The 22,771-nt window shown below is 47.5% G+C and overlaps 1 protein-coding gene across 4 annotated transcripts; it reads left to right on the plus strand.

Annotated features, from left to right (window-relative positions):
* Nucleotides 1–777: 777 nt before the first annotated feature.
* On the plus strand, nt 778–22,636 carry CASS4 (Cas scaffold protein family member 4). Of its 4 annotated transcripts, XR_014591259.1 has the most exons (8): nt 778–883; nt 12,355–12,777; nt 16,580–16,684; nt 17,553–17,702; nt 18,203–19,534; nt 20,285–20,344; nt 20,977–21,722; nt 21,836–22,636. XR_014591259.1 is itself a non-coding variant. In XM_083873386.1 (7 exons), the coding sequence occupies exons 1-7, from the start codon at nt 839–841 to the stop codon at nt 21,388–21,390; spliced, it is 2,529 nt and encodes an 842-aa protein (XP_083729512.1). In that variant the 5' UTR covers nt 778–838; the 3' UTR covers nt 21,391–22,636. The 4 variants fall into 4 exon arrangements, 3 of the variants coding, with proteins under 3 accessions (XP_083729512.1, XP_083729514.1, XP_083729513.1); XM_083873386.1 differs by having other exon boundaries at nt 20,977–22,636; XM_083873387.1 differs by lacking the exon at nt 778–883 and adding an exon at nt 5,013–5,051 and having other exon boundaries at nt 20,977–22,636.
* The last annotated feature ends 135 nt before the right edge of the window (nt 22,637–22,771 follow it).

A 22,771-nucleotide genomic window follows, 5' to 3' on the forward strand; every position in this document is an offset into this window, starting at 1 on the left:
GCTTCTCACCTCAGGCCTCCCTTGTTCTGGGGGCTTGAACTCTCAGTCTCTGCAAGAGCAAAAAAGTTAATTTTTAACAAAAAACCATCTTGCCATTGGCACCTTGCTGCCTTTCCACTCCCTGGACATCCTCCTGAGGCCACAGAGTTGGGTTTGTGTTGGAGAAAGAAGGGCTGGGAAAAATTCAACTCATCCTATTGGGGGAGAAAATGCAAATTTAACGTCCAAGGCCAGGCTGGACAGGGCTTGGAATGACCTGTTGTGGTGGGAGGTGTCCCTGCCCTTGGAATGAGGTCCCTGAGGTCCCTTCCAACCAAAACCATTCCCTGACTCTGGAAATGTTCCCTGTGAAGGCTGGAGGTCCCTTAGTGCCTGTTCCTGATGTTCTCCTGCTGCTGGGAAGGCCAGGAAAAGCCGTCTGTGCAATCCTGCCCTGCCGGCACTGGGGCAGCGGTGCCTTATCAAGGCTGTGCAGCTCCTGGTCGTGCCACAGCCCCGCTCTCAGTGCTGCAAAAGAGGAAACAGGAGCACAGAGCAGAGGGCTCACACTTCCCACTGCTGAACTGCGACAACTTGGTGGCACAAAGCCCCAAGAAAATCCCATTTTAACGCGTTCTGGCCACCGAAAAGGCTTTTTTTGGTTTTTATTCTGCTCTCCTTTTATCTTCTGCTGTCTCAGATGTTATCTCACCTGAGAGCCTTGTTTACAAGCTGTTGTTAGGGGGCAGAGGTGTCAGATGGACTTTGCTGACGGGGAGTTCCCTACACCCAGCAGTGCCCGGGCAAGGCTGAAGTGTCCTCAACCCGCTGCACTTCTCTCTGCTGCTCCGAGTGGGGAATGGCAGCAATGGATGCAAACCCAAGGAACAACACAGCTGCAAAGGTAGGGCTGGGTTTTTTTGGGTAGGGAAGAGTTTGATTTTGAATTCAGGGGGATTCTTGGTGATGATGGTGATGAGACGCCTCCAGTCCTGGCCCATCATGGCAAAAGGGACATGGAGGGGCTGGAGGGTGTCTGGAGCTCCAGGAGGGGCTGAGGGAGCTGGGGAAGGGTCTGGAGCTCCAGGAGGGGCTGAGGGAGCTGGGGAAGGGTCTGGAGCCCCAGGAGGGGCTGAGGGAGCTGGGGAAGGGTCTGGAGCTCCAGGAGGGGCTGAGGGAGCTGGGGAAGGGTCTGGAGCTCCAGGAGGGGCTGAGGGAGCTGGGGAAGGGTCTGGAGCCCCCCAGGAGGGGCTGAGGGAGCTGGGGAAGGGTCTGGAGCCCCAGGAGGGGCTGAGGGAGCTGGGTAAGGGTCTGGAGCTCCAGGAGGGGCTGAGGGAGCTGGGGAAGGGTCTGGAGCCCCCCAGGAGGGGCTGAGGGAGCTGGGGAAGGGTCTGGAGCCCCAGGAGGGGCTGAGGGAGCTGGGGAAGGGTCTGGAGCTCCAGGAGGGGCTGAGGGAGCTGGGGAAGGGTCTGGAGCCCCCCAGGAGGGGCTGAGGGAGCTGGGGAAGGGTCTGGAGCTCCAGGAGGGGCTGAGGGAGCTGGGGAAGGGTCTGGAGCCCCAGGAGGGGCTGAGGGAGCTGGGGAAGGGTCTGGAGCCCCAGGAGGGGCTGAGGGAGCTGGGAAGGGGCTGAGCCTGGAGAAAAGGAGGCTCAGGGGGGACCTTGTGGTTCTGCACAAGTCCCTGCCAGGAGGGGACAGCCAGGGGGGATTTGGGATCTGCTCCCAGGGAACAGGGACAGGAGCAGAGGGATCGGCCTCAGGCTGGGCTGGGGAGGCTCAGGGTGGACAGCAGCAGGAATTTCCCCATGGAAAGGGTGGGTAGGGCTGGGAACTGCCCAAGGAGGTTTGGATCCCCATCCCTGGAGGTGTCCCAGGAATTCCTGGAGGTGGCACTCAGAGCTGGGGCTGGGGACAAGGTGGGGATCAGGCACAGCTTGGTGGTCTCAGGGGGTCTCTTCCAGCCCTCAGTGGTTCTGTTATTCTGTGGAATGTTTGGGTTCCTCATCCCAAGGGGACAGAAGGTACCTGGTGTCCCCCTGTGCTTTTCACGGTGACAAAACCACCGAGTGGCAGAAATGTCTCCTTGGCGAGGATCCTGAATAGAGCGGGCTTGAAAAACCAACAAACACCTGGAAATAACCACATTGGTGAAATTATAATGACAAAATGTCAAGGTTCCACTTTACTGCGGTGACAATAGACAGATCCTTTGGCAGAGACTTTCAGTGACAGCCCTGGTGCCCTCTGGCATGACATAACTTCTTTATGTTACGTGCAAACCAGAAAACATTTTGAAACACTCTGTGTTCCTATTTTGAAAGACTGGACCCAGTCTATAAGGTTTTTTACATTTATTTCTGTGTCCAGATTCCACCTAGATTAATTTTCTATAGATCAGAGGTCCTGCTGCAGCTCTAAGGGTTGGAGAATTCTGAAATCTTGATCCAATTCGGTGCCTTGTTGTCCTGCTCTCTGCAAGTCTAACAAGTGTAATGGAATTAATTTCATCATGGATTCTGACCTCAGTGTTTACTGTAAATAAACAACCTCCTGGAAATTTAATAGAAAATGTAGTGGGGAGGGAAAGCTTAGTAGGAGGTCAGTGAGTCATTTTTTTACACTTTAATTTTTTCCATCAAGGCTTGTAAAGATTAGGGGGCTTCTTTTCACATTGAGTCACCAGTAACTGAGGCAGGACATCTTTCATCTTTATACAGAAGAATTTTCTATTTCTAGAAAATTTCCATTTCTCTTGAGTGGATTGTCAACAAATCAATGTAATGGCAGCAAACTGATTCCCTGTTCTGCTGTGAGCATTTTAAACATGGCCAGAGCCCACCCCAAAACCACAACCAAATAATAAACCAAACTTATTTCTGCAACAGGTAATAAAAAAACCAAACTTATTTCAGCAACATCGATAAACTTTATAAACATTGATGTTTATAAGGCTCCTACCAGCCTGGCATTATAATATTTGAATAATATAAAAATACAAAGGATTTTTTTTTTTTTTTTTTTTGACTCTCTGGACTCCTTGAGGCATCAACCCTATGACAGAAAATGCTCTGCAATTATGCCCCAGGGATAATTATTGCACCTGCCCAGGGAAAACAGCTCTGGAAAGGATTTCAGTGTGAGTTCAGGCAGCAGAAGCTGTTGTTTGTCTGTTGTTCTGTATCCAGGGGCAGCACAGGAAACGTTGCACCCCTTGCTGCAATTTCAGACCCCGTGAGCTCCAGGGGCTCCTGCAGTGGGACAGTTTTGGCTGAGGGGCTGCAGAGGGAAAATGGGAGAGGGTTTGGATGTGCATGAAATGAATCTGGAGTTTTATCTCTCCTAAAATGCTCCGTTCACATCTCCCCACCACAAATATGGGGAATGACAGACTCTGCCCTGTGCCCTGCTCAGGTGAGATCCCACCTGCAGAGCTGCCCCAGCCCTGAGCTCTGGGAGCAGCTGGAGATGCTGGGGAGAGCCCAGAGGAGGCTCCAGGATGGGCAGAGGATGGAGCAGGAGGAAAGGCTGGCACAGCTGGGATTGTTCACCTGGAGAGGAGAAGATTTGGGGTGAGCTCAGGGTGACCTGGAGGAGCTGCAGGAAATATGGAGAGAAAGGATTTCCAAGGGATGGAGTGACAGGAAACAGGGAATGGCTTCAAATGGACACAGAGGAAGTTTAGAACAGAGATAAGGAGGGAATCCTTTCCTAAGAGGGTGGGCAGGCCCTGGTACAGGTGCCCAGAGCAGCTGTGGCTGCCCCTGGATCCCTGGCAGTGTCCAAGGCCAGGCTGGACATTGGGGCTTGGAGCAGCCTGGGACAGTGGGAGGTGTCCCTGCACAGCTGCAATTCCCTCTGGGGAATATTTATTTAAAAGTAGCTCTGTGCCCCAAGTTGTGTGTTTGTAACTGATATTTCTCCCATCATTTCAAATGCTGGAGCAGCTGAAAAACTCCAGGGTGGCAAAGGAATGGCTCCTGATCACCTCTATGGAGTGTCTGAAGGGGTCAAACTGCTGCTTGTGATATTAAAAAAAATAAAGAAAGAAATAAAAACAACATAAAGGCACTGAAAATGCTGCTTTGGGCCAGGAATTCTTTCTCCTCTGGACAGCAGCTGGTTTGCTCACAGTGCAGAGGTGCAGAGTTTGTTGATGGAGCTTTTTAATTCAGCATTTTCCACTCAAGACTTTTCTAGCTACAGGACTGTGGCTTCGAGAGCCAGTGTCTAATTTAATCTTGAAGTTACTGTGGAAAGAGGAAGGAAGAGGCTTTTACCAGAGAAAAGCCAACATGTACAAAGGCAAAACCAGTAAAAATTTGCAAACCCCAAGATATCCTGAGTCCAAAGTGGTAAAACCTGGGCACCACCATGACCTGGGCTCAGCTGTTGCCAAGTAAACAGCAAACATTAATAATTTTAAATAATATTGTACCTTAATAATATTAAAGGTGGTTTATAGAATAATCCAAGGAACAAAACACTTCAGCTGCAGGTCATGTTTAACTTTTTTCCTCCTGGGGTTTTCTGCCTCTGCAGGCTGAGCTTGTTTTGCAGGGGGTTTTATAACCACAAAAGGAGATTGGCTCAGTTTTCTAGAGAGGTTAAAAGTGTATCAAACCTCACACCACTTTTAAGTTAAAAAAAATAATAAAAATTTAAAAATTAAAAAACCAAATCAAACAAATACAACAAACAAACCAACAGTAAAAAAATGCTGCAGCAAAAACGTTTCCCAATTCAATCTTTTCCCTGGTGCAGCCCCTTCTGCCCAGGGTTTTGTGTTCAGAGCAGGGAAGGCTCTCCCTGCAGGGGACTCTGTGTGTCCTGCACATCACCAGCTGCAGCCCTGCAGCTCCCTGGAGGGAATTCTGCCACGTAACAAACTCCCCCCATCCCCAGAGCTGCTGTCCTGGGGCTCCCAGAGGCTGAGCCTTCCCTCTCCAGGCTTCCAGCCAGAGCCTGCAGTGCTGCCTGACCCTCTGACAGGGCTGGGAAATCCTCCTCATCCTCCTCCTCATCCTCCTCAGGTGATGGACTAACAGGGAAACAGGCACCAAAATGAAGGTCAATGTAAGTACCAGGCTCTTTTCTTTCTGCTGCAGTTAATTGAATGGTTTTCCTGATTTCTTTTGTAGTGGAAAGAGGGTAAAAATCTGCATCTGGCAGATGCAATGTGTGTGTTCAGCTGATTTGCACATCCCTAGCAGAGCATGTGGTCCTGATTTTTAAAATATAATCCAAATGAACTCTTTCTCAAGAACAGCAGTGAGGCTGAGGGTTTGTTCTGGGTACGCTGAGTAATGACAAGTTAATTAAAAATGATCATGAATGAGCCAGACTGGTCACTTCCACATTCTCTTGGGAAAAAAAAAAAAAAAAAAAAAAAAAAAAAAAAAAAAAAAAAAAAAAAAAAAAAAACCAAAAAACCACTAGGTTAAAAGTTGAGCTGTACCTCAAAAAAAGAGATGCTGGTGTTGCATTGATCCCTAGAAAATGGGTAATGGAAAGGTCTCAAGAATTGAGGTCACTGTGATGAGGAAAATGCAGAATAATTTCACTCTGAGCTCAATGAGCCTGGGAAAGCTCTTGCACTGGAGGGTGAGCACTGCCCACATCCTGCAGAGCTGCTGCAAGGAGAAGTGGAGCTCAGGAGAGGAAAGGAGACTCATTTTTAGGAAATCCTGTTTTCTCCTGGTCCGGGGAGGGGGAACAAGCGATGGATCAAAGCCATTTTTGCAGCCGTTTGTCAGCGGGTTTTCCCCCAGGCTTTGTGCTGTGACAAGTGAGGGGTCCCAGCTGATCCCTGGCAGCTGGGCAGGGCAGGCCTGGGCTGTCCCCAAGTGTCCTGGGCTAATGACAGGCAAGGAGCAGTGTCCAGCTGCTGCCTGGGCCTGGGGATCCACACCACTCATCGGCCAGCTGGAAAAACCCACTTTGCCAGAAGGAGTATTAAAATTTCAGTGATATTTTTTCAGAAATCATCCCTTTCTCAGTTTATTCAGCGCATTTAATTCATTTATTAAACCCTCAGGAAATGCTATTCATTTATTAAAAGCTCAGAAACACGACCTTTGCAGGGCTGTGCTGAGGGCAGGGTGAAAAGGAGATTTTTTGGGGGTTTCTAAGTGCAGCCAGAGAGCCCCAGGAAGCTTTGGGAGTTGTGCTGATGATGATTTTTGTGAATCAGAAACCTCCCACTCTGAGCTTGGCCACTGCTGCCACATCAGGGAAAAAGGGCAGAGAGGGCAGGGACAGCACCCTGGCACCTCCAGCAGCAGGAATTCCTGGAAAATTTCATTTCTCAGTGAAAAAATGTGCCATTTATTCCTTCTGAGCTTCACTGGGAATGTTCTGCCTGATCTGTGTGCAGGGAGAGTGAGGAGGAGGAGGAGGAGGAGGAGGAGGAGGATGATGATGAGAAGGATGAGGAGGATGAGGAAGATGAGGAGGAAGGACCCTGCTCTGAGCAGAGCCCATGGAGCTCAGGAAGAAGGAGGACACTTGAACTCAGCAGGAATTTCTGTGTCTGTAAAGCCACATTTAGAAATAAATGTAGCCAGGCGTAATTAAGATATTAAAAGGTTTTTAAAAAGTCAAAAAACTCTGAAGTGGTTGGGTGCATACAGGAAAAAAAAAAGGGTTTGAGGAGCCAAACCCCAGGAATACTCAAACAAGGGAGTGTTTGGAGCAGCAGGAAGTGGCAGTTTATTTTCCCTTGAACTTGGGCAGGAGAGCACTGATGTAAAAATGCTGTGAGTGGGGTGGAATCCTGTGTTAACACAGCCAGGATTTGACTGACTTTATTTGTGGAGAAAAGAGAGTCTGGGGGAAAATAACAAAACTCCAGCCTGTAATTCCCCCCCTCTGCAGCACTGCCTTGGGTGAAGCTGCAGGATCTGTGAGCTTGAATTTTTTAAGTGGCAGTTCTGTATTTGATCAGAGACTGATTGGACCATTTAGAATTCAAGTCCTGCTGATCAGCACCTGCTTCCAACCCCACAAAACCAATTAAAGCAATAAAAGCGAGTCCTGACGTTTATTCCTCCTTGGAGCTCACACAAATCTTCTCTATGAGCTGAACATTTCCAAAATACACAAACAACACAATAAAAAAATGCAGAAGGACTTTCTGCAAGTCACAGGAAACGCTGCACATGCAGGTGGAGAATGATCTGAGCTTTTAAGGCAAAATTCTCCTCTTTTCCTGTGGATGTTGATGTGAACTCTCCCTACAATTAACTGGGCAAAACTTCACTGACTCAACATGGTCTGGGGTTTAAAAAAAGGGGATTCTCAGGGAAGCCTGTTCCCAGCTAATGGACATGGGGAATGTTTATTCCTGCAGCTTTGTGGGGAGGTGAAGAGATTAACTGGGAGCTGCTCTGTAAACATGTCAGAGGTGTCACTGATGCAGGAGCAGAGCTGTTTAGCAAACACAGCCCACTGCTGTATCTCCCCCTCAAATATTTTAAGTCCCATTTTCCTGCAGTAAAATAACTCAGATATATATTGATGTGCAACATAAGAAATATTCCTCTCCATCCAGAAAAACACCCCCAGGGTTAAACTGGCTCTTTATTTACATGATGCCAAGAGGGGTTTGAAAGAAGCAAAATTAAGATAATAATTGAAAAATATCTCTTTTTTTTTATCCAAAATGCTGTGAAATACTGCAGCACCCATTCACATGAAATAATACAGGGTAGCAAATTGAGGTTTCCAAATACAAACTAAATGGGATGGGGCATAGAGAAATTCTTTTGAGGGGAATTATTTGTGAAATAATTCTTCAGGAAATTATTTCATGGGCAAGATGCTCAAATTATCTCATGCTGTACATCACTGTGTTCACCTGGACTTTTCTAGCAATGTCTGTATATATTTTATAATGATTTTTTTTGCTGTTGCAGAGTCCTAGATGCTGAAGATCAGGGTAGGAGAGGCATCAGGAGGTTTTAGTGACAGTGGGATGTTTTTTTTTCCCTTAGCATAAATATCCATTGTGTGCCCAGAGCACAGATGTCAGTCTGAGGGTAGGAAATTTTACATCACAGACCTGTGCACTGATCAGCTTTGCTGCTCTTAATTACAACCCCTCCATTAATAAACATGAGGCAGCAGCTTTCACTCCTATGACTCCCAAGGGCCACCGAGGCTTTGCAGAGGGACCAGCTCTGGGTGAGGATCTGCCAACAACAAAGATGTGAAAAGTCCAGTTTGGGAGGGGAATTGCTCTCTCCACATCTGAGCCACGCTCCAGTAAAGGAGAAAAATCAGAACTTTGGGAGTGAGGCTGTTCAGAGCCCCTGCCCTGTAAATCCCTTCAGGGTCAGACCCACTTGCTCTGCCCTCCCCTTGGGTGGGCTCTAGGAGGGTCTCAGTGTCTCAGGGGTCACTTCTTTCCTCTTTTCCAGCTTTCAGCTCCTTTAAACCCACTCAGTGACAGCCCAGCCCCAGCACTGCCCCTCAAGGTGCTTTTTAGGGTGTTCTTTGTCTTAGGAGAGGTTTTACAGGGCTGCTGATGGGGATGAAGCAGCAAGCTGTAGTGGTTTTACATTCACTGGAATTTTTTTTTTTTTTTTTTGCCAAATTTAGTGAAGTGGTTGGAGTGTCTACTCTTTTTTTATTCCTGGGAGATGGGATTTGGGGAGAAAAAGGTGAAACGGGCCTAACTTAAAGGTACACAGATAGTTTATTAGCACTAATTTATTAGTTTAATTTTTTTTTTTTTTTTTTTTTAGTTTTTTTTTTTTTTTTTTTTTTTTTTTTTTTAGTTTTTATAGTTTATTAAGGAAAAAGAAAAGAAAAAAAATGAAACTTTCAAACACCTTTCCTCCCATTACAAACTCTTCACTTTTTTTTGTGATCCATGCTAAACTACCACACAAACAAAGAAGGAAAATCACTTGGAGCTCAGGAAAATCACTTTGGATCCCACCTGTGTTGCTTTAGTTCTTTTTACACGTTGGTTATTCAAGGCCAGAAAGCACCAGAGAGCTCCTGGCTGGGGAGGACACATTGGGCAGGCAGAGCTCTGCTGGCTGAAGGGAAAAGCACAGCTCCCAGCACAGTCTCCTCTCCTCTCTGAGCATCCCCCAGGGCTCTGGATCCTGGGAATGCAGAGCTTGTTTACAGTCACAGCCAGGTCAGGGATGACTCTGCTCCCGGCAGAGGAAGGGGCTGCCACAGTGATGCCTCACACACGTCCCAGGGCTCTGGCACAGGGCCCCAGTGGGGTGATCAGAGCAGATAACCCCAGCCCTGCAGGCAGAACTCACCTCCTGCAGCTCCTGCCTCTGCTGATGTGCACTTGGCTGAAATACTGAAATGCTGACAGTGGATGGCAAAGATGTGCTCTCCAAGTCCACAGTATTGAGGGTTTGTCATGAAATTTGGAATTTAACTAAGCCCTGCCTTAGCTGGAAAACCTTTAGGGTTTGTTTGGTTTGTTTTTCTTTTTTAATCTCTTCTTTTTGAGAGCTCCACTGACCCTGTTTATCCGAGGTCTGACAACCTCCCAGCTCAGTCATGTTCTACTGGAGTTTAGGGCTTTTCTCCATCATTTCTCTAGTCAAAGCCTTAATTTTCCCATTCCAGCTCTCTGGATGGGATATGAGATGATCCACGAACAGGTTTCTTTTCTAGCTAGGTCAGGTTCCCCAGAACACTCTATGATTTAATTGATTAATTAATTAATTAATCTCCTGCTTGGCTTGATTTGGGACAATGCTAGATATTCCTGGGTTTGTGTTGATGGCAGATGTGAGCCCACATGCCCAGTGTGAGCTCCAAAAATACAGAATATGAGCCACCATGTTCTGCCCCAGCCTGGCCTCTGCCTGGGGGCTGCTGGCCCTGGGATATTGGCACATCTTTATTGGCCAAACCAAAGGAATGTGTGCAGAGCACCCCTCTGATGGAAAGGTTTGTGTCTCTGGTTACAAAATTAGGCTCAGCAGCATCTTGAGTGTGCTGCTGCCACAGGAAAGATGTGTCTGGGAAATATCAATATTTTCAAACCACAATGTGAACCAAAGGCTTCTCTCAGCTGTGTGGGTGCAGGTAGAAAGGGCAGCCTTGCTGTGTGTGCCCCAGGCAGGCTCAGACCTGACCCCAGCCTTCCTGACCCTTCACCCATTTCCTGAGTGTGCCTCCTCATGCTGAGAAAGATCATCTCATCCCAGTTTTTTTTCCTCTGCCCACCCTTCTCAGGGCTGAAGAAGAGGGTCTGTCCTTCAGGAGTGTGTCTGTGCAGCATCCCAGCCCAAGGATGGAGCAGTGTTGATGAATAACAGGAAAAGTTGGCTCTTCTCCTTTTTTTTTTTAAGTATAGAGTCCCAGCCCTCCCCAAGGGGGGATTCCTGGGGGCCTGACTGCAACATTTGGCATTGCCCCAAAGGAAAGGGGACTCCCATGGTCAAGGCAAAAGCCAGGCTGGACCAGGAGGCCAAAGGGGCTGTTGTCCAGCCCTGGCAGCTGCCCTTGTCCCACAGAGCAGCCTTTGTTCAGGGCTGTGACCAGGGAACGCCTGCGGGCTCCAGCTGAGCTGACAAATTCCTGTTCTGCTGCTGCAGCTCCCAGCCAGCTGCTGCCTCACAGCAAATGCTCTGGACAAAAATACAAGGCATCACGTTTCCTATTTGGGTGCTATCTCTCTGGACATTACTTGCACTTTCTGATAAGAAATTCATGCTGAGGCACAGTTGGTGTCCTGCTGACTGGGGAGCAGACAGTCCCATTTTAAAGCTGAAAGCAAAATCTATCTTGTAGTGAAAAAAAAAAAAAATGAAAAATGGCATCCACAGCTTTCTCTACCCTTTCTCTACCTGCTGGCTCTGGCTGCCCCATCCCTGGAAGTGTCCAAGGCCAGGCTGGACAGGGCTTGGAGCAGCCTGGGATAGTGAAAAGTGCCCCTGCCCGTGGCAGGGGGTGGGATGAGATGATCTTTAAGGTCCCTTCCCACCCCAAAGCATTCTGTGATCTTCTAATGAGTAAGTGTGAGATGAAGAATTCACAGGATGACAATGAGAAAACCACCTATTTTTCATAGAATCACAGAATCCCTATTTTTCATGTGGGGATCACAGAACCCCTGTTTTTCATGTAGGGATCACAGAATCATTGGGGTTGAAAAGGACCTCTGGAGATCACCCAGTCCAACCCCACTGCCCAGGCAGGGTCACCTGGAGCAGGAGACACAGGTTTGCATCCAGGTGGGTTTGGGGAGTCTCCAGAGAGGGAGAATCCACACCCTCCCTGGACAGCTGTTCCAGGGCTCTGCCACCCTCATGGAAAGAGGTTCTTCCTAATTTTTAAGTGGAACTTCTTGTGCTTTAGCTTACAAGTCCAATAAATGTAAGTCCAATATAATAAATCTAAATAATGAAGATTAGCAGTGCTCTTCAAGAGCCTCGAGCAGGAAAATGTGATGAAGAAATATATCACAGTCATCTCATTATTATCTATTTCTTTATTGCACTGCAAGCAGCAGACACAAAGTGCAACAGCTTAACTCTGAAACCAGTGCTGGACAGAGGTTGTTCAATATGAAAAGGTGTCTTGGTTTGGGAAGAGAGGTGTCTGCCAGGGAAAAGCTGGAGCTTCCCTTGGAAAGCAGAATGTAAATCCCCTCCTCCTGAATTATTACAATTTTGAAATTAAGGGGCTTTCAGGCAAAGATATGGGAATAGGAATAACAGTTCTTTACTAGGAATATTAAAAATGTAGTAGTACAAAAAAGAAACAAACGAAAAAAAAGAAAAACACTGACAGAGTCAGAACATGAACTGTTGCTCAGGGTGTTGGTGTCAGTCCAATCAAGTCCTGCAGTGACAGATGTGGTTCTGTTGGAGCAGAGATGATCCTGTAGAAGGGCCCAGTGGTGCTGAGATGGGTCTGGTCTCCCTCTGGGAATCCAAACAGGCTGTGCTGGAGTTCTGAATGCCAGGTTTGATCCAGGTGGGAATGCTGGGCTCCTCCCCCTGGGTGGAGCATCTCCCCATGGGATGATGGAATTGTCTCAGCCCTGCAGTGAGCCTGGATGGGCCATGGACAGCAGAGATCCCCTGGGGGGAGGATGGGGCCTGGAAGGGATAAAGAACGCGACCCCACCTGGTTTTAACAATAACAGAAGGGGGTCATTAACAAAAGGCACCTGCCCTCTCCACTATGGAGTTATGAGATAAAAACACCTCTTCAACCTGTTTCAACAGCTGGGAATAGAGCACATCTCCCATTGCAACCCAAGGCAAAAGAAGTGGGTGGATTAAACCTGGATGGAGGTGGGAAATGGTTCCTGGCAGGGTGGGAACACCAATCTGGGCAGTGACGAGCACAGGAGGTGTGACAATGTCCTTGTGCTCCGTGTCCCCAGCACAGCCTGGCCAAGGCGCTCTACGACAACAAGGCCGAGTGCTCGGACGAGCTGGCGTTCCGCAGGGGGGACATCCTGACCGTGCTGGAGCAGCACGTGCCGGGCAGCCAGGGCTGGTGGAGGTGCTCCCTGCACGGCCACCACGGCCTGGCCCCCGCCAACCGCCTGCAGCTCCTGCCGCCCGGCCCGGCCTACAGCCAGCACCCCACGGAGCCACCAGCAGCTCACAACATCTACCAGGTGCCCTCTGTGCCCTCTGTGCCCTCCGTGCCATCTGTCCCCAAGGCCACGGCGCTGTCGGCCACCTATGAGAAGATGGAGGGCTGGGTCCATCCTCCAGCCATCCCTGCCCAGGCCGTGTACCAGGTGCCGGCTCTGGCGGCGCAGCTGCTCAGCGAGAAGACCAAGCGCTCCACGCACCAGGTGAGAGTAAAGGCAGCTCTAAAATCAACAGATTTATTGTTAAAACAGTCAGTGGGAGTGGGGAAATGAGAAAGTTTGAGTGTTGGGAAAGATGGAACAGGAAGGACTTATGGATATGATTGCCTGGTAAGAAATACTGCAGATGTAAAACCTGTGAGTGAAATAGAAATGAAGGGCAGCTTTGAGATGTAGGCATGGGAGGCAGGAAGACGGGGATGAGCTGGAGATGGGTTGAATGACAGGAAAATAAAAGGAGTCAGGAATGTAGCCTTTTCACTCTGCCAAGGCATCAGGGAGAAAATAGGTAAGAAAGTAGTCTTTAGAGTTTAGAATATAAAATGACATAGTAATATAGTAGTTCTCATAGGCTGCATGCAAAGTTTGTAGGTTTTGTATCTTGCACCGGTTGGTCACTGTAAATTAGAATATTCAACACAAAAAGAGATATCATGTATTGTAATAAGGTCCTTGCGCTCTTGCTCTTCTCTGCTCCCTCTCTTGCTTCTCCCCTCTCTTCCCCTCTCTCTCTTGCTCCTGCTTTTTCCCCAGGCTTTTTCCACCCTCTTTCCCCCTACTCTCTTGCTTGCTCTCTTCCCCCTACTCTTATCCTATTTCTACCCCTTGGATCTACCCTCTTTCTCTCTCTCCCTCTCTCTTTGGGGTTCCCTCCAGCCCAGGCTGGTGGCTGAAGGCAAAGCCCTTTTTACCCACGACCCTTGTAATAAAGCCACGTGTTTCTAGAATATCTCAGCTCTGCAGAGTTCCTTGTCCTTGCCATGCACGGATGTTACTACATTTGAGATTTTCAGTGGGGTTTGCAGCAGAAGGATGATGGTGTTTAGGAAACTCGCATCAGTTTATAGCGTCGTGCGGGAAATGATGCTCTGGGCAACAGATGAGAGTCTCTATAGTCTGTACTCCCTCACCTTTCTGACAGTTTAAAACAGCTGCAAAATAGGGCAGGAAGTAAAGAATATACCATTTGTTTGGGAGAATCTATAAATGATTTACAAAGTTAAAATAACAAGACTCAGAACTTTCTCCTCTGATGGGCCAGAGCACGCAGCCATTGAGAGTCCTCTGGGCACATCTGGGGTCTTTGCATCCATCTGCACAGGAAACATTATTAATAATTTTTTTAAAATCACCCTTTGGGGTGTGATTGCTGGGTTAGGTCTGGTTTTTATTGTCTCCAGCAGCTCAGCAAGCTCAGAAATCTGCTGCCTTGCTCTTGTGCTGTCACTAAGGCTTGCACAAAGTCTGTCCCTGCCAGACGCACAGGAGGACACAAAGTTTTGTTGTGTGCCCCTCGACCAGTTTCTCTCCCAGCTCGTTTTTGCTGCTGCTGAGACATTGACCAAGGTGTACAGGAGGAGAGCTGCCACCAGTTCCCCCAGTTATAGAGAACAAACTGGTTTTCCAGGGTTTCATTACATCTCCCTGGCCTGGCTCTTCTTTCTCCCAGCTCCTCGTGTTTGACACTCAAACAAAACACATACATGGAACATGCAATTTGATTACATGTTGCTGTTTTTTTTTTAAAAGATCAAAACCTTGTGCTTTCTTCAGGGAAAAAAAATGAGTGGGGAATGTTTTATAATGAAAGGGAAATAGAGCAGGTGGGGACAGGGTTGAAATGTGAGATTTTGTTCAGTCCTGTGAGCTCTCCAGCCCTGGGTGGCTCTTTATTCTCTGTATGGAAATCACATTAGAAATTCTAATTGAAAAAGGAAAAGGAAGGAAATTCAGCTATATAGTGGTTTAGGCTGATTTAATGATCGTTTGATTTATGGGGCTCATTCAGCCACCTTTCCTCCCGCTGTGGGGAAGGCCAGTCATGGAAACCTCCTTGCTGCTTCCTGCTGGGTGGCAGGTGGGTGCTGGAGAGCAACAAACTCAGGGCATTCCTGCTGACCAAAACCTCATTTTTAGCTCTGCAGCTGCAGTGCACAAAACCAGAACTCAAACTCAAACCGAGTACAGCTACAAGAGACTCTTTTGCACTTGCTGTGATCTGATTTCTCCACATTCCTGACCCTAAAGGAGCCGTTTGCAAACTGAATCAGGGATTGGCATCAATTTTCCATCTTGTGCCAGCAAATCAGGTGGAAAATGTCATCTATTCATTATGTGGATGGATGGTCTGGCAGAAGAGCTCCTTGGCTCTTCCTGTCTCATTTCATGAATTTATCCACCTACGCCCTGTCTGGTCTAAGAATGAAGAATGAAAAAGAAATGTCCCAGACCAAAAAAATGTCTGATTATGATCCAGAAGTTGAGAGCTGGGGCTGCCCGTGGCACGGTGTCCCAGCTGTCCCCACACCAGCTGCACCCTGGTGGTCACAAGCTGTCCCCAAGGCAGGGGAGCTCAGGGAGCACAGAACGATCCAGAGCATCCCACAGAGAGCCTGTGGCACAGCTGGCAAAGCTCCTGGCATACTCAGCTGTCCCCTGAGCAGCTGGGAAAAGCCACTGTGAGTCTTTGAGGGAGCTGATTGAAAGCAGTGAAACAAAAAGAAATCCCTCAGAGCCTGGAGCCTGGGTGTTTTCACCCCACAGAGAAACCTCATCACTTCTGCCTCACTCATAGGGCACCTTCTGGTGCTACTGCCACTGACAGGACTTGAAAAAGTACCAAGATGTGACATCCAGTGAGTTTCCTTTTTGCTGGATGCTCAGATTTGTCCATCTGGAAGCAGACCTGGGCTAAGGATGACTTTCCTGACACCTCTTATCTTTTACCCTTTCACTCAGGGAAGTTGTGCCCCTGTTTGCAAGGATGGCACTCACATTCAGGCACAGGCTGCCCAGGATTCCCCATCCCTGCAAGGGGGTTTGGAGCAACCTGGGATAGTGGAAGGTGTCCCTGCCCTTTGCAGGGGGTGGAACAGATGGTCTTTAAGATCCCTCCCAACCCAAACCGTTTTGTGATTCTCTGTCACAGAGCACTGAGGGGATTTTTCACTCCTCATTCCCTGTTTTCAGGTGAGAGCTGACCCAGGCAGAGTGAAGCTCCACTCTTCTTCCTCTCCCATATTTCCTCTGTGTTTAATTGCTGCAGGACTTGCACAATGGAAATTACTCCCAGTTTAAACCCACTTAGTGTAATTTCTCACCCCAGCAGTGTTTCTGGAGCTCAGTGCTTTGCAATGGCCCATTAATCAATTAGCTGAGGGCAGCCAGGCTAAAGGCAGGCTGGATGAACAAAATTCCATGTTTTGGTGGTTTAATTTAAAAGAGAAAAATCCTAACCCAGCATTCATATTCTGTGACATTAATCATGCCACAGATCTGCTCATGGCTGCTCAAATTATGTTTTAATCAAACAGGAGAATCTGACTGCAAAGATATAATTCCCACACTGGACTTCCCTGTTTATGGAGCTGGACAGGATATCAAGGTTTACTCCTTCCCAATGAGTCAGTCTTTCATAAGTACAGAATAATGCTCAGCCTGCACTTTTCTGCTGCTCTTACATTAAATTAGTTGATCCAATGACTGTGGGCTTGGAGAAGTCGAAATTTCCCCACTTCCTTTTTAAAGTGGTTCTGCTTTTGGGCAGTTTAAGGGTTTAAGTGATAACTGCAGCTGGATTTTCATCAAATCTTTTCTGTCCGGTGGTTAGTAAGGCAGATTGTCTTTGATATGTGTGTGCCAGTTGAGATCTTACCTAAAAACTGAAGAGCTGAAGGTTTTTATCACTTAGGAGTGATTAGTCCAACAGTGGATTATTCAGCTAAATGACTTTTCAAAGCCATCCTGAGCTTCCTGACACTTTTATTCTTGTTTTCTCCCCTCCAAGCACCTGTTTACTCTCCCAAGAGCCTGCCGGGCTTCAGCCCCGAACATCAGGGGAGATGTGTACGATGTCCCCTCCCCACAGCACCGAGGGTCCCCTCTCCCCCAGGTGAGTCCTGCCCTCTCCCCCAGGTGAGTCCTGTCCTCTCCCCCAGGTGAGTCCTGTCCTCTCCCCCAGGTGAGTCCTGCCCCTCTCCCTCCCTGCAGCACCTCAGAACAGATCAGCAGCTCAATTCCACTGTCAACCTCTTGGCTTTTTGTAAAACTGGGAAGAAAATCAGCTATTTTTAGCTCACTTCTCCTGAGCTTCTTAGGAATTTAGAGCGATGTGTCTTAAATCTGGTGTGTTTCTAAGGAACACTTCTGGTTTTTCTATCAGCGAGGTGCTTCCCCCTGGATTCCAAGGCAGGGAGGTTGTTGACACAATCGATGTTTTACTGAATTCTCTGTATCATTGTCAGCCTCTCTGCCCCAGAATCCATGAGGAAATGTGGTGGTGTCATTTGGTGATTTGGGGCTGTTCAGAGAAGAGTCACAAGAGCATGTTCAGCAAGAAATGAAATGTCACCCCCACCACCCTCCTCCTCGGAAAAACACGCCATGGCTTTAGTCAAGTCACTGTGAGGTGTCCCATTACACAATCGTGTCCTTGGGGCTGTCCCACGGCCCTGGGGTCACTGAATGTCACATTTCCTCCACCTCTGAGCCTGGGCAGGTCACCAGGATGGAACAGGCCTGTCACCTCCCACACAAAGGTGTGAGTGACGCTGGGGCAGGTCCCCAGCCCTGCTGCTCCCTGGCAGTGCAGGGCTGAGCCCAGTCCATTTTCATCCACAGACTGCCTGGAGTCCCCCCCCTTGTGTAAAGGGTGATCCCTGCTCAGCCCCAAACCTCCTCATGTATGGCCCAAAGCCTTTGATCCCACTCAAGGCCCCAAAAAGGATCAAAATAAACCATTTTTTTTCCTCTTTGAGCAGAGTGGTGCCACCCCCCCCAGCACACGGAAGGGCTCCATGCTGGGCAGATCCACTGAGAGCTTCCAGGCAGAGCAGAAGCAGCTTTACAACATCCCATCCAAGCCAGAAAAAGCAGGAGCTGGCAGCCAGAAGGATTCCCCAGCAGGCAATGTAAGTAAGGCTTGGTGGGCACAGAATAATCTGTCACTCCTGGGATGCCTGGCTTGGAGCAGGGACAGGTTTCCCATCTTTTCCCCACTGTTTCTTACACAACAAATGGTCCTGAATGTATTTCCCTTTTCCAGCTTAGACTCCAGCTGTACACACATATGTCTGTATCAAGAAAAATTTAAATCCATTGAAGATGTTTGAGCAGAGTCAGTGGTGTCTGTCGGTGATTTATTGCTTGTCAGGGTGTGCATGTGAATGAGAAAATCAAGTGTCTACAGATTTCACTGGCTGGGGACTCTGCTGTAGGATCTAATCACCTGTGCTCCAAATATTTTGCCTTTTAATACGTGCAGCTTGTGCATGTTAGAAAATAAAATATGCAGGCAGCCTTTCCTTTGATATCAGTGGAGCTGCACACATTTACGTGCTCTGAGAATTCAGTTCTGTTTCTCATCCTTGTTTAAAAAGATGATTTATGAACCCTCTGTGCTCCCTTGCAGTTATACGATGTTCCTCCCAAAAGAGAACTCGATGACTCAGAAAACAAATCGCAGAAGAAGTTCTGGAGCCATTGCAACACTTTGCCAAACCCTCGGAAGTCCGAATGGATTTATGATATTCCAGTATCCCCCGAGAATTCCGGGTTCAAACCAAACCCTCCTGGCCAGTCTGTGGAGAGGCAGGTGCTGTATGACATTCCCCCAGCCAGGTACAAAGCTCCAGCCACAGAAGCCAAGGCTGGAAATCCACAGCTGTACGACATTCCGCCCACCCAGAGGAAATTAACCCTCCCAGAAATCCTCCTGTACGACGTTCCACCCTCACGGGACGTGCTCCTCCTGCCACACAACGGCAGCTCTGAGGTGCCCCCAGGCCTCCTGGCTGCCAAGCCTGACACTCAGATCTCTGAGGAGAACGTTTATGATATTCCCAAAGGTTTGCCCAGCACTGGGCACTCCAAGAAAGAGGTGGAGAACAACAGTGATGGCTCTGGAGACCAAGCACACAGGGCTTCTCCACAGCTCTCTGTGGATGCCAAGTCAGAAAATGACAGTTTGTGCGTCTCTAGTGCAGACAGCAGAAGCAGCACTCTCTCCTCATCCTCCAGCTCTTCTGCTGAGTCGTTTCCTATGCTGTCACCATCGCCAGAGCCTTTCCAAGAAATCAAACTGGAGCTGGAAGCAGCCATTGAGACCCTGACTCGGCTGCAGCACGGCGTGTCCAGCTCCATCGCCAGTTTAATGATCTTTGTCAGCAGCAAGTGGAGATTGCAGGAGCACCTGGAGAAAAGCCTGGAGGAGATCCACAGAGCAGTGGACCACATAAAGGTGTCACTGGGAGAGTTCCTGGCCTTTGCTCAAGCCCTGAAGGGAAACGCCTCCAAGCTCACAGATAACAACCTGCAGGCCAGAATTAAAAAACAGCTGGAAATCCTCATGAACTCCTACAAAATATTGACAGAAACGAGGGAAGCTCTCAATGGCTGCAGCTGGTCCCTGGAGGCTTTAGTGCTCAGGAAGCCCCAGAACAACCCTGACGACCTGGATCGCTTCGTGATGGTGGCCCGGACAATTCCAGAGGACATCAAGAGGTTTGTGTCCATCATCATCGCCAACGGGAAGCTGCTCTTCAGGAAGAATGAGAAAGAGCAAGAAAAGATGCAGCCAAAAGTGAACCTGGAATGCAAAATGGCAAAACAAATCCCTGTGCCAAGGAGAGTAGAAATTGAGTCACTCCAGAGAAACGCTCCTGAGAAATCCAGCCAAAGCCGGGTCCCCGTGGAGAAGCCAGACGAAAATTCCACTGAGGATTGTGATTATGTGCAGTTACAGGTCAGTGGCAATGGGGTTTCCTCTCTGTATTCTTCACCCTTTGCAGATATTGGGCTGTTCACTACCAGAACTATTTGTGCCACGTTCAGTTTGCACTACGTCTCATTCTCCAGACTTTACAGAGATTCAGGATTTTGTGACAGTGCTGGATGGCAGGTGTACAATGAGCAGGAATTTTATTTAATAGAGAAAATAAAACATTTTTATCGTTCTTGCCAGTTTAAATCCATTTGGGAAGCAGGATTTGGGAGTTAGTAACTCCTTACTCCCCTTTTCTCTCACAGTTCTCTTCCTGCCACTACATTGTGCCTGGCATGACAAGAGATGTTCCTTCCTAATTTGAGGTGTGTCATAGAAATCCTGTTTTCACAGAAATTAAACTCTGTGAATTATCACATTTAGTTGTTAGAATAATTCTGGATGATCATTAGAATCTCCTTAGAGTGACTAAAATATCTACTAAGAATATCTCCCTTAGTTTCCCAAAGAAATGCTGGTTTGTCCAGAAAATTTAGGGAATGTTTTGTTGAAATGTTTTGTTCATGTTGTTTTCAGTCTCAGATCTTGCAGGATCACGTTTTTTAGGAGGAAAAAACCTACAGCTCCTTCTAATGAATTCCCCATTTCTATTTATAACATGAATTCTACAGAACAACTAGTTGCTTCCCCATGAAATAAGAGAAAACAACATTTAGATTTAAATACTTTATGCAGTTGTTTCAACTTTGCTTTCATTTCAACTTGTAACAGGCACAGAAAGTCATTTCAGGTAAAGAAGCAGCAAAGAAGAATTCAGAGTCAAACCTAAAGGTATTTCTGACTTGGAAAATATTATTTATGAGGGCTTTTAGTCTCTGATTTCTGTGCTCACTAAAACTCACAGTAATTTACATTCAGACACACATCTCTATACGCAGAGAGCTATTTGCTTCTCAGAGATCATTTTCCCAGAATTACAGCTGAAAACCTGTGAAGAACACTTATTTTCCTCAAACAAACAACTCCAGACTAAAGTCATACAGTTTATTTTATTGCCTTTCAGCATAATTTGGGATAAAGCTGTGAAAATCAGTATTTCAGAGTATCTTACTGTGCACTGGCACAAAACTGATTCTTGTTATGTGCACTTTAATCATTCATAACCCTGATTAAGTCCATTAAAGATCAATGTTTTGTATTATTTGAAAGCCTCAAGGCCAGAATGTAAAGGATTGGTGTTTGGTGGCAGCACTTTGAGTGCTATCCATTATTATAACTGTATTTAGGGGGGAAAAAAGGCAATCAGGAGAATTTCCAACACTTTAATGGAAAGAGAAATTACTGTAAAGGCTCCAGGGTGGGACGACTTGGAGACCACAAGGGTAGAGCAACCAAAAAAAAAAAAAAAAAAAAGTGTGTTTGACACCAGGCTGAATTTCTCTTTATTTTAACCTTTTCTCCAGGTTTTGCCATGCTCCAAAAAGACTGAAAATCCCAGCAGGCAGGAGCCTGGCAGGAAAATCCCTCTGCCAGAGCACTGCAGGCTGTGCTTCGCTGCCCTGCACAAAGCCATTGGCGTGTTCACCGCCAGCCTCAGCAACCAGCAGCCCCCCGAAATCTTCATCTCCCACAGCAAACTCATCATCATGGTGGGGCAGAGGCTGGTGGATTCCCTGTGCCAGGAAACGCAGGAGAGGGAGGCCAGGAGTGACATCCTGCACAGCAGCAGCCGCTTCTGCAGCCTCCTCAAGAGCCTGGCCTTGGCCACCAAAAGTGCAGCCCTCAAGTTCCCCGACGCCGAGGCCACCCGGGAGCTGCGGGAGCAGGCGGAGGAGCTGGGCCAGTACACCCAGCAGTTCAGGGCCATGATGGACTGAGATCCTCCTGCTGCTCCTGCTGGGACTGAGTCGTGCTCTGAATTCCCACCTGGAATTCCCCGGGTGCCAGTGAAGATCCCCCCACTCAGAATTCCCACTGGGAATTCCCTGGGTGCTGATGCACTGTTAGCAGGTGAAGATTCTCCCATTCAGAATTCCCACCAGGAATTTCTTGGGTGCACTGTTAGCAGGTGAAGATTCCCCCACTCAGAATTCCCACCGGGAATTCCCCGGGTGTTAGTGAAGATCCTCCCACTCAGAATTCCAATCAAGAATTTCCTGGGTTCCAGTGAAGATCCCCACAATCAGAATTCCCACCAGGAATTCCCCGGGTGCTAGTCCAGATGAAGATCCTCACACTCAAAATTCCAAGCAAGACTCCTCTGGGTGAACTGTTAGCAGCTCAAGATCCTCCCACTCAGAATTCCCACCAAGAATTTTGCAGGTGAACTGTTAGCAGGTGAACATCCCCACACTCAGAATTCCCACCAGGAATATCCTGGGTGCTGATGCAGATGAAGATCCCCACACTCAAAATTCCAATCAAGAATTCCCTGGGTTCCAGTGAACATCCTCCCACTCAGAATTCCCACCAGGAATTCCCTGGGTGCTAGTGCAGAATGAAGATCCCCACATTCAGAATTCCAATAAAGAATTCCCTGGGTGCCAGTGAAGATCTCCCCACTCAGAATTCCCACTAGGAATTCCCTGGGTGAACTGTTAGCACACGAAGATCCCCACAGCAGCTGATGCAGAAGAATTAAATCTGCACTTTCCTCTCCCCTGTTCACATCCTGCCTGGAAATGTCGCTGTCATGGTGGCTGGGTGGGAATGTTTGCCGTGTATTGGAGCAAAAGGTGTTGATTTTCGGACTGATTTCTTATTTTTTTTGTTCTCTATGTATGTCTGATAAATGTATTTTCCTTTTTAATTGGTTTTTTTAATTGTTCTTGTAAAGTCTCTCTTTAAATGTAGCTGCACAATGTTCTGTAACTTATTCCCAACACTGATTGTTTCCTGAGGACTTTACTCAAAATTTGTAATTACAGAGTTGTTTTGATTTTTTTTTAAACAGCTGCAAAGCTTATTTTTTGTTTTAACAAATGCAACACGGTACAAAATCTGGTCAATGGGAAATGGTACCTGAACACAAAAGAAAACTTTGGGAGAATTCTTGACTCCTGATAAATCTACACTGAGCACATCATCTTCTGTCACAGCCCGGAGCTCTCAGAACATTTCTCCAGCTGGGAAAATAATAATAATGATCATAATAAATTATTTCAGAAATAATAATAATAATAATCATAATAAATTATTTCAGGCTTTGGACAAGCTCTTCCCACAGCTCCAAAGGTGATTTTATTCCCTGCTGGAATC

The sequence above is a fragment of the Zosterops lateralis genome (assembly GCF_965231275.1).
Source record: "Zosterops lateralis genome assembly, chromosome: 16".
Lineage (NCBI taxonomy): Eukaryota > Metazoa > Chordata > Aves > Passeriformes > Zosteropidae > Zosterops > Zosterops lateralis.

What these genes read in the sequence shown, in the direction of transcription:
- CASS4 (XM_083873386.1), top strand. Translation starts at nt 839, where the DNA reads ATGGCAGCAATGGATGCAAACCCAAGGAACAACACAGCTGCAAAG. An exon ending in GGAACAACACAGCTGCAAAG is followed by an intron (nt 884 to 12,354) that starts GTAGGGCTGGGT and finishes CCGTGTCCCCAG; the next exon opens with CACAGCCTGGCCAAGGCGCT. An exon ending in GAGGGTCCCCTCTCCCCCAG is followed by an intron (nt 16,685 to 17,552) that starts GTGAGTCCTGCC and finishes CTCTTTGAGCAG; the next exon opens with AGTGGTGCCACCCCCCCCAG.